The sequence below is a fragment of the Passer montanus genome, unplaced genomic scaffold (assembly GCF_014805655.1).
Source record: "Passer montanus isolate IOZ18808 unplaced genomic scaffold, ASM1480565v1 scaffold21, whole genome shotgun sequence".
In the NCBI taxonomy this organism is placed as follows: Eukaryota; Metazoa; Chordata; class Aves; order Passeriformes; family Passeridae; genus Passer; species Passer montanus.
The window spans coordinates 3,960,917-3,974,324 of record NW_024366703.1 but is presented as its reverse complement, the minus strand read 5'-3'; the positions used below and the strand labels follow the sequence as shown (position 1 = coordinate 3,974,324).

Here is a 13,408-nt window from a genome sequence, read left to right as displayed (position 1 = left end):
AGTGAGACACTCTGAATATTGGCTTTAGTGTAGGAGAAGTGCAGGTTTCCTTAATCAATAGGTATGTTATGGTTTATTCTGGAGTGGATTAGTTACTCTAAGGTTTCTTTGCTGTATTAAACACATATGAAAACACTTTTGGGTATTTTTTTCCTCTGTGATTAGACATACTAGAGTTAAGGTATGTTAGACATAAAGAGTTAAGATATATGAAGTATTTCCAAAGTAATCAGAAATACTTGGGTTGTGTAAAGTTCTTAAAATTTTTTGAAGATGCAGACCTAAGTGTAGTGTTAAAATGTATATTTATTTACACATTTTAACACTAAAAAATACTATAAATTACATGTCCAAATTTTTGTCACTTCACTTACCAGGGATATTTTTGAAGCAGACAACTACAGCCCTATCCCTGTAGCAAATGAAGAGGAATACAGAATTGTTATAAGCAAATTTCCTTTTCAAGATCCAGAACTTGATAAGGTAAGGGAAACTTTTATGTTATTAAAGTTTGTGGAAATGCAATTGAAGACACTGGGGACAGTAATGATTTCTATAATTAAAAACCAATTAAAATTTGAAAAGCTAGGTCGATTAAGAGGCTTAATCACCTCCTCTGTGTGTAATTATCTAGTCATAAGTAAATATGAAAATGAAAGGTTGAGTCATTTGCTCAGATGTTTGAGTGAATAATGAAACCCATTGTTTTGTAAACAAATTAATAATAGAGTTTAATTGATAAAGTCCTTATGTAATTATAATGCAATCTGTCTTTAGCTAAATTTTGTTGCAACTCATGTTTAATTACTCAGTATATGCTGTTGTATTGAAAAAATACATATAAAATAGAGATTGGTTAGAGACAATGATTTCTGTATTTCACTTTTAGTTTAAATATTTGTGTTTGAGCGTGTGGGGCAAAATAAACATGAAGGGACTGTGAATAATTCAGCTGTAATAGCACTGCAGTAGGATGTCCTTTTGTAGCCTCGGCCATTCTTTCACTACAGATTGTGTAGAAATGACCTTCACAGAAAGGTGATTAACCTGTTCTGCTAATCAAGTATGATTTTAGAAATACCAGTGAAGAAATAAAAGGCTCATGATGGAGTCTGTAGAGGGGCACTAAGTCTAAGAACCACATGAGAGTGGGAGTACCTGCTGTAGGGGGAAGCTGTTTTATACAAGATCCATTGCTACAGATACCTGCAAAAGTGAAAAGCTATTTTAATTCTGTGGTTCAGCAGGGATTTTCAGCAATTGTAACAGGTGCATGTCATTAACACAGTGTTGCAATGAAGATGAAAAATTAAAGGAGGTTTTTATGCTGATTTTTGAATGAGATTGCAGAGTGCTTTCTGCATGCATTCCTCATTCAAATTAAATTACTTAGCCATTATTGTACTAAAAAAAGTTAAATAGAATGGAAATCTCTTATAGTATTGGAAATATACTATACCCTGGAGACTATTCAGCATGGCATATTTTGCTAAGAAACTGCATACATTTTTATTTTCTACTAAATAGTTTTATCTGCTATACATATATGTATGATTACTACAAAGCTTTGGCTGTTGTTGATGTATGCTTTTTTCCTAAAGAGAAATTGAATTATTCATGGATGATACCAGTTATTGATTATTTTTCTCATGCATTAGTCATAAACAGAAAATAATTTTTTTGTAAATGACAAACATTATGTGTTCTGTGCAGAAATACCTATTTAGTCCATGTAGATTTAATATAATTTATTAACTTTTGTTCTCCCAAATACATATCAGCTTAAAATTGAAGTAAGAAGCGTGATTTTATTATTATAAACATACTGCTATTTCCTATATGTTAATCCAAATTCCTGAAAATGATTGAAACTGCCTTGGTTTTGTGAACCTTAAAAAATAGTCTAGGCATTCTCAAGGTACATGGAGAAGTGTTGAACTTCTCAAACTTTTTTTCACTGTTTTGTTTGGGGAAAAAAAAGTTTGTATTTTTGAACCTCTTATTCAGATTAAAAGCAGTTTGAGACCTGTTTTTTAATGTGTGTTTGTAAATCGCTTTCTGCCAGGTCATCTTGAATTACATAAAATTCTCCAAACTTTGTTGTAATTTAAGTAAGTGATAAAATTCTATTCTGCTTATAACTCTTTAAACAGATGTAGAAGTCATGTCAACATGTGCAGCTTTGTATTTGATGGAAATCAGAAAACGTTTAAATAGATTAAAATGTTGATAATGTTAAGTGGCTTTCTAGTTATTGTGTTTAGTACCAAGTTCTTGTTGGAATCAGTATGATCTCTTATTTCCTCAGCAATCCTTTCCAAAGAAGCTTCCAATGTCTCAGTCAGTGCCTCAAATTTACATGCAGGTGAAGGAATTTATTTATGCAAGCCTTAAATTTTCAGAGTCACTTCACCGCAGGTAAGCTTGAACTGTCAGGAGTGTGGCTATAAAGTAGCTTGTAACTTTCAGGTGACCTAAAAATACATATACTAAAATGAAGATACACTTTCTTGTGTGCTTGCTTGCTGTGCTTGTTTCGTAATTTACATATGTAATTCTTCATGTATATTTAATCTATGATTCCCAATGCTGTAGCATGTATTTATCCATATGTGGATATGTATCTACTGTATAATATGTGCTTCAGTGGGTGTAGCTTGATGGAGTAAACAGTTTAAAACACTGCTGGGGTTCTTTAAACAGTATTGACCAGTTTGAATATTCTAGAGAATTTATTTATTTAATAAAACATGTAAAGATTGAAAAGAATACTTTGATACCGACCATTTGAGAAGTAATTGTTTAGCATCCCTGATTACTTCCTAATGTTTTTTTACTCAGTGCTTTGAGTTTCCTTACCAATGATTTCTCCTGCAACAAACGTGTTGTCTGCATTTTCATTCCCTCTCCCATCCCACCTTTTTCTGATGGAAAACATCACAATTCACCCATTTCCTTCCCTCTTCTGGCCTTCAAAAGCTTAGTTTTAATTGGATAAAATTTCAGGGATCTGAAATCTGGAAGGTATTTGTGGCCTTGTCGCCACTTCTGCACTGTTAAAGATGTAAATTATTCCCTTTCACACATTCTTAATTGATACTGTTTATAATTTACACGTACTAATGAGCACATGTTGACCTCCTTAGTAACTCATTACAACCCACAAATTACTCTTTACTAACATCTGTGTCAATAAACATGTCCAAAATCTAAAAATAACAGATTTTGTTTCAGTGTTGAAATGCAGTTAATGGATAATTTGGTAGGTGAAAGAGGTTTTCTACCTGCTAGACCACAGAAAACTTGGAGCAATCAGAATTTAAATGCACATAGAAAATTCTTAGCATTGAAAGTTCTCCTGAGAGGAAGAAATGAAAATTATTAAGTGTTGCTGTTGAAGTATTGCTAAGTACAGCATAATTATAAAAATAAACTTTTTTTTCCAGTTCAACAGAAATAGACGATATGCTCAGAAAATCTACAAATTTGCTGCTTACCAGAACTCTAAGTAGTTGTTTACAGAACCTAATTAAAAAGCCTCATATAGGTTTAACAGAGGTAAGTTTTGAAACACATATTCAGAACTATGGGTTTTAAATCAATCCATGCTAAAGCTGTTTTTGTAAATGTAGATACACAGATATTGATACCACAGTATGAGCAAATCAAGTAGTGTTTGTTTAACAATTAAAAATGAAAATAAGTATCAAAAGCATCAATATCTATTATATACATAAGAACAAGTGTTGGGTCTAGCTGGGACCAGGGGTGCCTTTTGAGAGACATGACAATGAAAGAGTTTTGTGGTTTTTATGATAAACGGAGAGTTGCAGGAAATATGCCAAAGATATTTACACTTTTGTTTACATGCAGAGCATCATTTTTGTGTTCTGTTTAGCAGTTAGTACCACTAATGTTGAGTTTCTTTCTATAAAAAATAAAGTGGAATGAGATATAAGATATTTTTGAATGCATCATTCTGCAGACAGTGTTGTGACTTTTTAAGAGCAGTAAATTTTAAGAACTCAAATGGCACAAATTAATGATTTTATTTCAGTAGTATATTTTCCTTTATTTTCCTTTTTTAATTCTAAACTCTCACTTGGATTTATTTCACTAGGTAGGTGTCTCAAATCTTTGGTTTTGAAGTGTATAATGTATTTAAGCTACATTATTACTCCTTAGTGGTATATTTGAAAGCAAACTTGAAAACTAACAGGAAATAGGTGGTAACCTGAAATACTGAAATGAATTTCTAGTAGCATTATTCCTGGAAGAAGTAACCATCTTCAAAATTAAATGACAATAGGTGATATAAAAAGATATTTACAATAATGTTTTGTCTCTTGCAGCTTGTTCAAATCATCATAAACACAACACACTTGGAGCAAGCCTGTAAATACCTTGAGGATTTTATATCTAACATTACAAATATTTCACAATTGACTGTTCACACTGCAAGACTTTATGGACTTTCTACATTTAAGGTACTGTATATCTCATCCATTATATCACTATGTCTGAAAAGTTATGTAAATGAAGGATTTTAAAACGAGAAGGGTCATAGCAAAGCTTCTTGTCTTCTCATCGTTAGCTCTAAAATAATTCTGAACTCTTAAGCATTCAGTTGTAACACTGAGTAGATAAACAGTGAATTTTTATGTTATTAGTATGATCTGGAATATGTCAGTGTGAAAAACCTCAATAGTATCTTTCAAGTGCATTTTTTATTAAATTGTGAAATGACAATCAAAGCTTAACTTCACCAGAAGCTATTACTAGATTAAGCTCCAGTTTGCGTAACTTCTCCCTTTTTCTGAATGGAATCAAGCAAAACAGCTACCTTAATCTGAAATGTTTGTGTCTGTTTTTTATTCTACAACAGAATTATTTTGTGATGTAATTTCAAAGGGTGTAAGTATTAGTATAAAAGAAGTGTTAGCGACTAGCACTCAAACTAAATTTATTCTAGGATATTTTTGGAATTTAAACCACAAAACAAAAGTAAAAGTCATCAGGGATTCTACAGCATCTGCAACTTGAACTTTAGGTATTTGGCGTTTTTTTCCATGCTGAAACTGAAACAAAGGAGAATGATTTCTTGTATGTATGAGATAAAGAGAATTAATCCTGTTGAGAGAGTTCTGTTTTCTGCAATTTATTTTATCTCTTGATGCAATATGTAGCCCATCCTACTGTAATATTCCCTCTGGCATAAATGTTAAAAGGTGGGTGAGGTGGCATAATTGCAAGACACTTCATATTTCCACTTGATAGCTAACAATTCTGCCATTAGCTGTTGCTTGTTTTGCTAAGGATTAGTGCATAAGGCAGGACAGAAAGGTTGTGGCCTAGCAATTGTAGTTGGTTACCATTGCCCTCCCAGCAGTTTTACTGATTTTGGTTTAGGGTGCCTATTTTGCTTGTTGTGTACCAGTACTGCATGTGTGTCTTGGAATTTGTGTATCTATAGCTATTTTCCTCTAAGGGCAATTCATTATCTTTTTACCAATCAAACATGCATTCAAAAACACTTAATACAGCCATAGTCTTTGATTTCAGTAAAAGGTGAGATATTCTTTATCCCTGAAATACGTTAATAAGTGCATTTGCAAGTTGCATTATATTTTTTGTAGATTGCTTATGCTGTTTAGCAGTTATGTTTAACACTCCTACAAACTAAGTTCTTTGGAGGGATTCAATACTGTCTGTTCTAAGTGAGTTTGCATTTCGGAAAAATACGGGATAAATGCTGACAAACAGAAGGGCTTTTTGTGTGTGTGGCTTCTCTCCTGTCTACTTGGAGCACAACTTGTTAGCACAACGTTCTCCAATTATAGTGGAAAATTCTTTTCTTGTTAATCCCTCTTTTTTTCCCTTTCTATTGTAATGAAAAACTGCTCACAGTTCCCCAACTGGGCCCTCACAGAGTTTGGTATGTTCTAGTGTTATTAAATTCATCTCCTAGTGGCAAATTGTGTCACCTCCATTCTTTCAGAGTGGTCCAAAATCTCCTTTTATTAGCAGCATTGGTCACGTTTACATTCCATGAGATGAGGTTTTACATCTACACAGTATTTTTTTAATGCGAGACAAAACCAGAAGGACTAGTCTTGCCATTGCCAGAAAATAATTTTAATTGTCAAAGGTAATACAACCACTCCATGAATGACTTAGATTAAAAACAAAAAAAATCCAAACCTAAAGAAAAAAATTGAAGACATTTTTCTCTGAGCCTAGGCAGACATATTTGCAAGTCCCATCATTATAAATTGTTGCAACTGAGGTTTCATTGTTAATTAGAAACTTTATATGTAGACTTGACTTCAATTGAAACTTTCTTAGTCATTGCCATCTACAAAATTGTGCATATCCACATACTCCTTTGACATGATGACAGGTTGCCAGATTCTTGCATGTTGGATTTGGAGAGCTGTTCAGTGGAGCCTTTCTCAAGTTGGTTTGACAGTAAAAATGCTATTTTTAGGGAATCATACTTTGATATTTATTTATGGCAGGACCACATACTTTCTTGCTTACTCTTAGAGTGCCTCTCGGCCTAGGGCCTGATTGAAGACTAAATTTGGCACACTCAGTGTGAGGACACCTTTAAGCACAGATAAATGTGAATATTTTTATTTTTTCTTTTTGCACTTCTTATTTATGCTTTTCTCAAATGCCATGTTTTTTTGATTGCTTTCTTCTAGAGGAAAGTAGTGATGGGAGTTTCATCTGCTTTGTTATTACTTCAGTGTATTCAGGCTATTTTTACCCTCTAAAAAGCTTGAACAACTGATCCATTTGGTTTAAATCAGATGTCTTACTTGAATTATTTCTTCATATCAGTTAAGAAAATTTTATGTCAAGCCCAAATTAGAAGGATCTCAATATCTTCAAACTCCAGGCTGGCAAAAACTCAACTTTCCAGCAGCACACACACCTGCTTCTAGATCCCACTGGATCTCTGAGGATGTCCCTTGTACAAACGAGGCAGAGACAGCATGGTAAACTCAGGTCACAGTAAATGCAGGACTTTGCTGTTCCAAAAAGTAGAATCCAGAGTGTGGCAGAACAAAAGTAGGAGCAAGTAGGGGAGTGCTCTGCATCATGGTATGTGATGATCTGGATATTTAAAGGAAGATGAAAAATTATGAGTATTCTTCATATGTGCAGCTTTAAGACAGTAATTGCATAAAAATCATGATTGCTTGACCTCTGTTGATAAAAGACAAAATTATTAGGTTCTTTTATTATTTTCTCTTTAAAAGAAAAATCAACTTTGTGTCAGGGTTAATAAATTTGTAAGGCAGAATTAAAGGTGATTTTTAAAGTACATTAAAGTACCAAATTCAATAAAATATTTTTTAATCTAAGAAAAACACAAGACTTGAGTTTTTTTGATGGATATAATTTTATCTGCGTTTAATAATATTTTATAATTCTGACAAGAATTGCACTCTTTTTTTTCAGGATGCAAGGCATGCTGCAGAAGGAGAAATATATACAAAACTTAACCAAAAAATAGATGAATTTATTCAGATTGCTGATTATGATTGGACAATGTCTGAGTCAGATGGAAGAGCCAGTGGATACTTAATGGACCTAATCAACTTTTTAAGAAGCACGTTTCAAGTTTTTACTCATTTACCTGTAAGTGTTCAAAATTAAGTTTAATTTCAAACTGTTTGATCATAATTTTATTTTAAAACAGTAAGGTTTGAACAAAAGGTTTTGGTTTTTTATTTGTGCAGCACATGCTGACAGATGTATTTTTAAGTTTTTCTCAGCACAGAAATATTGTCAAATGTATATCAGTATGTTGGTGGAGCTTACCCATCCAGAATTCTTAGAAAATACTTTCAATTACTAGTCTAAATATTGTTACCAGCACCTAATTTACAAATAGTGTAAGAACTCATGCTGTTTTCTTGAGACTTTTTGGTGTACCATGTTGGTTTTGTGTGCACATACATTGGTTTTAAAATTGCAGAATTGGTGTAAACCCTGCATTTGTGCATAAGATTGTGGAGGTCTTGTGTTCTCCAAGGTTTTTAGCTAAATATTTTTCATCATAAAAAGTTATTTGATTCTAGTTAGCAGAGCTTAATTGAATGAATCCTTGTTCATATTCAAATATGTTATTTTGTCCCAGGAAAAAGGGTACTGTTTAACCTGTCTTATGTATGAATTGTTACGTTCTGTGGTCTGATTTCCCCTTGCTTTCAGATAAAAAAGACTATTTCTAGTTTGACTTACCATCATAATGGTTTGTAGCTTTCTAGTTCTGGAGTAACTTCAGTAAGTAATTCAAGCTACATCTGCTTTTTATCAGCTTGTCCTTGGTTGTTACAGTCACACTGATGCGTTAGTGCTTTGCCCACCTGCAGTGCTTATAAAGAGTAAGTCCTCAATGCATAGAATTTTGAGGCTTCAGACTCAAAGAAAAAAAATTTCTTTATGATGTTGAATTTGCTGGCATAGCAGGCTGATCTTGTCTTCCAGATACTACACAGAGGCTGTGATTCTTCTGGCTCCTGTTCTTTTAACTCACTCAAAGACAAAGGCCACTCCAACTGTATCATGTGATACTGATGTGAATGTGTCATGTGAGGCATGTGCTTCTGTGCCAACTCAGTGGAGCGTTTTTTGATGAAGAATAGCAAGTTTGTTAGATAGTGTAATTCATTGTAACTTGGTATACAAAGCAGTGTGAACAAATGGCACTGCTCCTCAGTGGCCATATGCATATGGCCGTTAAGGGATGTGAAATTTGTAGAGCAGGATGTACAGAGGTCTGTCAGCAATGTATGTTGCTAAATGGCTGTTCAGAAATGAGCCACAGACAAAACTAAGTAATGTGTAAAGAGGAATGCAAAGAAGCAGCTGTGGCATTAGGACTTAAGAAGTGTGGAAAGTATAGAATTATGTGCCTGGGGGTACAAGTCAGCCTTTGGAAAAAGCTAGTTTCTGTAGAAAGGTTATTCTGTAATTTCAGACTCTGCTCAGGTAACAGGCAGGGTGTAGAGCTGTATGGACAAGTAGTCTGCTGTGGCAAGAGGTTTCTTGTAATTTTTTACTTATCCTGCATCTTGGTCTCTGTCCTATCTTGGCCGATTGTAGAAACATACAGTCCTGTGAATGTTGTGTGTGAGCTGTGGAGTTTACATGAAAATGTGTGCACACTATGGGGGTTCTAGTTAGATTTGTACTAATAAGTTATTTGCATTAAGAGAAATTTATGGTAAAAGTGTTTTCCAAGATTACCCCAGAACCGGGTTCTATAACTTGTTAAAATAATAAGTGCTTTGGAGTGAAAAACTGAGCTAGATTTTTACATGCTGTAATTAAGGTTTGGAATAGTTTAGAATTAATTTTCATTAATGAATTATCCCAATAATGTCACAGTGTCATTTCCATTTTTGTATAGCTGGCAGAAACATTCCACTGCTCAAAATAGTTGGTCAGAACCTTTTCTGTAATTAGCAGTCAAAGAACAAATTCCTAGCACACTGCCATAATTCTAGTAAAGAAAAGAGAGGAACAAGTAGAGAGGTATCTTCACTTCTACCCTTAAGTACCCAATTCTGTTAGAGGGCATTGGGCTAGGGACCCTAGCTGGCCACAGTGGTTCTTTGTTGTCACACCCCAGGGTCACTGACTTTCTCTTAGGTATTGTTTGAAACACTAGTCTGCCTGTAGAAGTGTTATAATATGTTCTTTAACTTTTTTTTTTGTTGCAGTCACTGGGTTCCTCTCATTAGAATCTTGTTTTATTTCCGCTGTATGTATAAGCTGTGTAAATGCACAGGGATGTGTCTCCCTTTGTGCTTCTGTGTGGGGCTGTACTGAAGTATTTCTGTACTGCTGTAGCAAAACTTTTCAAAAATGCATCTTATGTTGTATATCTTATGTTTCTGCAATTTGTATTATTTTCATTAGAATATTAGAACTCTCAAATCAAGTGGATTGTGAACTGTACTGAATCTGCACACAAAGTGACATAAGTTAGTTGGGGTCTGATATCTCTGTTGACTCACTGGAAATGTCTTGTGTCTCCAAAGCTTATTTTTCCTCTGAAGTTTTGCATGTTAGCTTTCTCCTCTGTGTTTGTTTACTGCACTTAAGAAGCAATATTGGAAAAGAAAACAGCTTTCTTCAACCCTACAGTTATATAGTATAAGTTTAATGTTAAATTTATTAATGGGTCATGTTATATTTACATTCTTACTATCCTGAGCCATTTTAAATCTTGCTGGAACGAAGTATGTTAATAACATACAGGTAGCCTGTGTAAGCCATAATGGTAAACATGGTATTTATTTTTTGACCTAAGACTTTTGAAGTATATTCTTTCTTGTAATGAAAAGTTTTGGAAAGGCATTTCAACAGACACTTTGAAGTTTATTACTTGGCATTTTGGCATACAGTTCCTTATTACAGAAAAACATATTATTGCCAAATTAGTATTATTTAAGTTATAGTCTCTTTGTTACACTTCAACAAAATACCATATAAGTTCAGAGGTTTAAAAAGATACTATTATGTAGCTGGAATTGTTCTTTTGTACGCTTTTTCTTATCTTCTATTGCTACCAATTTTTTTATTCTTTTTTTTTTTTGAAGTTGACAGTACATCTTAATTTTTTTGTTTTGACTGCCTTACTGGTTTCCTTCTCAGCATAACAACAATGACCATGCAGCTATGTCGGTAAGTAGATGCAAGATGAAGAAAAAGCATGTGAACAGAAAAACTATGAACTGCCTGCAGGCTTATTGCTTCAATTTTTAATCATTTAATAAAAAGACTCTTTCTGTTTTGCTGATAACTTGCTGTGTACCTTGTGTGGATGCATGCAGGGATCAGGTTAATGACTAACATTGGGGTTTCATATACTGGGACAGACAGCAGGAGTCCTAAAAACCTTGCAGAAGGTTGATGGGGTGTGCCTTGCATCCCAAATGAGGTAATTTAGAGACTGAGACCTCTTGAAAGAGAGGTCGAGTATCAAAATACAGCTATGAGACATGCATACAGAATTAGGATAGAGTGATATAGCTGAATAAAGAATCAGTGAAAGTTCCATCGTTCCTCTGTTGCATTTGTCTGGGGCCAAGGGAATGTGTGTACTGGTGTTCTTTATTTGCTTTTTCAGTTTTTTTTAAGAAGCTGATGAATTGCATTTAAGAATTCTCCTATTCCCTGGTTATTTTCATGTTGTGAATTTTTTTCATATGGCGTAAACATTGTCATGATACTGAAAGTGATGAGGTTAATATTACTAAATTATTAAAACCTGGAGAATGAAACTAGCAGTGGGCTCCCAAGTTCTTTGGAGCCTAGAGCACAAGTTACCAGTTGAGGTGTAGGGAGGTGGAATATTTAGTCTGTTAAAGAGAAGGCTGAAGGGAGCCAGTGGCAGCCTACAACTTCTTGAAGAACAAATACAAAATTGGTGGAGCCAAACTTCTTGGTTGGACTGACAAATTCAGACATAGCTGTGGTCGCAGGTTGAAGCTTGGGAGGTGGAGATTTGATATTAGTGGGAAGGTGTGCTTAAAGAGAGTAGTGCAGTTTTGAAGGAGATTGCACAAGGAGGCTGCTGAATTTCCATCCTCTGTTACTTTGAAGGGTCCAGAGGAAAAAAGGTCTATGGACCTGAAGTAGTGTTGGCAACAGTGCTCCAGGTAGAAGGTTGGACAAAATGACAATGGTGGTTCATTCCAATCAACACTTCCATCATCTGAATACTCAGCATGCTGGTGAACTGTCAAGCTAATAGGTGTCACAAGCCCTGTATTTTGTGTAGAAATGTTTCCTGTTAGTTTTGTACAGGTCTCAGGCTGCTGGTTGCTTCACAATCGAGAGCTGGCAGAATTTCGGCAATGTAGAACACAGAAGCTGTGTGGCATTGGGAAGGCTATAATTGGAAAGTTGTGCAGTTTTTAATGGTTCTGTTTCTGAATTCACAAGAATTTAATCTTTTGGGATTGTGTTTATGTCCCATTTTAAGTTAGCCTTGCAGTTTATAGTGCCATTAGATGCTTTGAATCAAAAAGCAAATTAAAGTTTCATTATACAGTCATTGATCTCATGAAAACATAAACTGGATGATCAAATTTGTTGTTAAGGAACCACTCTTTTTTGTTTTATTTTGAAGAGTTAGGGAAAAATATTTCCTTGTATTTCCAGATGAGTTAAATTGACATTTTGTGAGTCTATATGTAAGTGGTTTTAATCTAAGTTTAGAATTAGCCAAATTTTTATTCTAGCTGTGTGCTTTGTCAATACAAAGTTGGAAAAGAGGGGCCATTGAAAAGAGGCCACTGCAAATTCCCTTCAGTTAGGTATTTTTAATTGTTTTAGAAGCATTTAAGGCAGAGACTGGAAGTAAAATTGATTCTTAAAAATTCCATTCATGTTTTTAGTATACTTGTATTCTATCAATAGTTCAAAAGTTGGAATTTTTAACCTTGTGTGATAAGATTTGTATGTTTAATTTATTGCATTTTCAGAAAGAATTATGTTATTTCATATTGCTAAATTAATTCTTCACCTTAGCATCTTAGATTTAATGGGTAAGTTTTTTATTTTCTTTTTATGCTGAGGATGGCAGTTTGTGTTATTTTATTGTTTCTGTGATTGGCAGCAAAAGCCTAATTTCACAGCTTGCAGTGAGGGTGAAGGGGTGGTGGTTTTCTGCAGCTATATTCAAAAACTGTCAATCAACAGCCTCCACAGGCTACTTAGAGAATGGGTTTTCTTACTGACTTCTTCAACTGCTGCTTCATGCTGTCTTTGATTGGCACAGCCTGGCAGGGAGGATGGATGAATCTGTCACTGGCTGGTTAATTGTGTTGCTGGTCTCAGCCTGACATCAGGTCTTTGACTCCTAAGTGGCTCAATACAAAACAAATTAGCAGATTGTAGTCATATTTCTCATTCTATATGCTTTGACTTTGTTGAATGCAGTCCATAAATCATATTGACTGACACCACAGTGAATGATGAAAGCTGCTTTTGAGACAGCTAGCATGGGCTTTAGAAAGCAGCACCGCGAAGGTGCCGTGGAAGGATGCATATGGCTGACCCTTTGGGAATTTCCTAGGAGCCAAATGTCTCTTTACTACAATTGTTCTTAGGAGAAAAGCTTTTGGGCCCTATAAAAAAGGATTTAATATGTCAGCAGATTCTCTTTACAAGCTCCTTTGAAATATAAGAAGTTTGTCTAAAGGTTTTCTCTTTTTACAAACTTGTATTTCAGCAAAATGTGGAGGCTGGGTGAAAAAACAGTTGCCTTTAACACTGTTAGCAGGTGTTTTTGAGTATAGAATAGGGTCCTTGTTTCCTAAACTTTACACTGATTGAGTGGAAGAATAGGTTTTGTAGATAGGAGCAATTAGCATAGACA

The 13,408-nt window shown here is 34.5% G+C and overlaps 1 protein-coding gene across 7 annotated transcripts in view; it reads left to right on the top strand.

Annotated features, from left to right (window-relative positions):
• The window catches only part of EXOC6 (exocyst complex component 6), an 86,971-nt gene that overhangs the window by 38,538 nt on the left and 35,025 nt on the right, over window positions 1-13,408 (top strand). For 3 of the 7 annotated variants that reach the window (XM_039708827.1, XM_039708826.1, XM_039708829.1), the window contains exons 14-19: window positions 378-483; window positions 2,309-2,418; window positions 3,447-3,558; window positions 4,353-4,487; window positions 7,471-7,650; window positions 10,678-10,707. In XM_039708827.1, the coding sequence (XP_039564761.1) occupies window positions 378-483; window positions 2,309-2,418; window positions 3,447-3,558; window positions 4,353-4,487; window positions 7,471-7,650; window positions 10,678-10,707 (673 nt within the window). Of the gene's footprint in view, window positions 1-377; window positions 484-2,308; window positions 2,419-3,446; window positions 3,559-4,352; window positions 4,488-7,470; window positions 7,651-10,622; window positions 10,708-13,408 lie in introns of all 7 variants that reach the window. The other 4 variants (XM_039708830.1, XM_039708828.1, XM_039708831.1 and 1 more) reach the window with 2 other exon arrangements.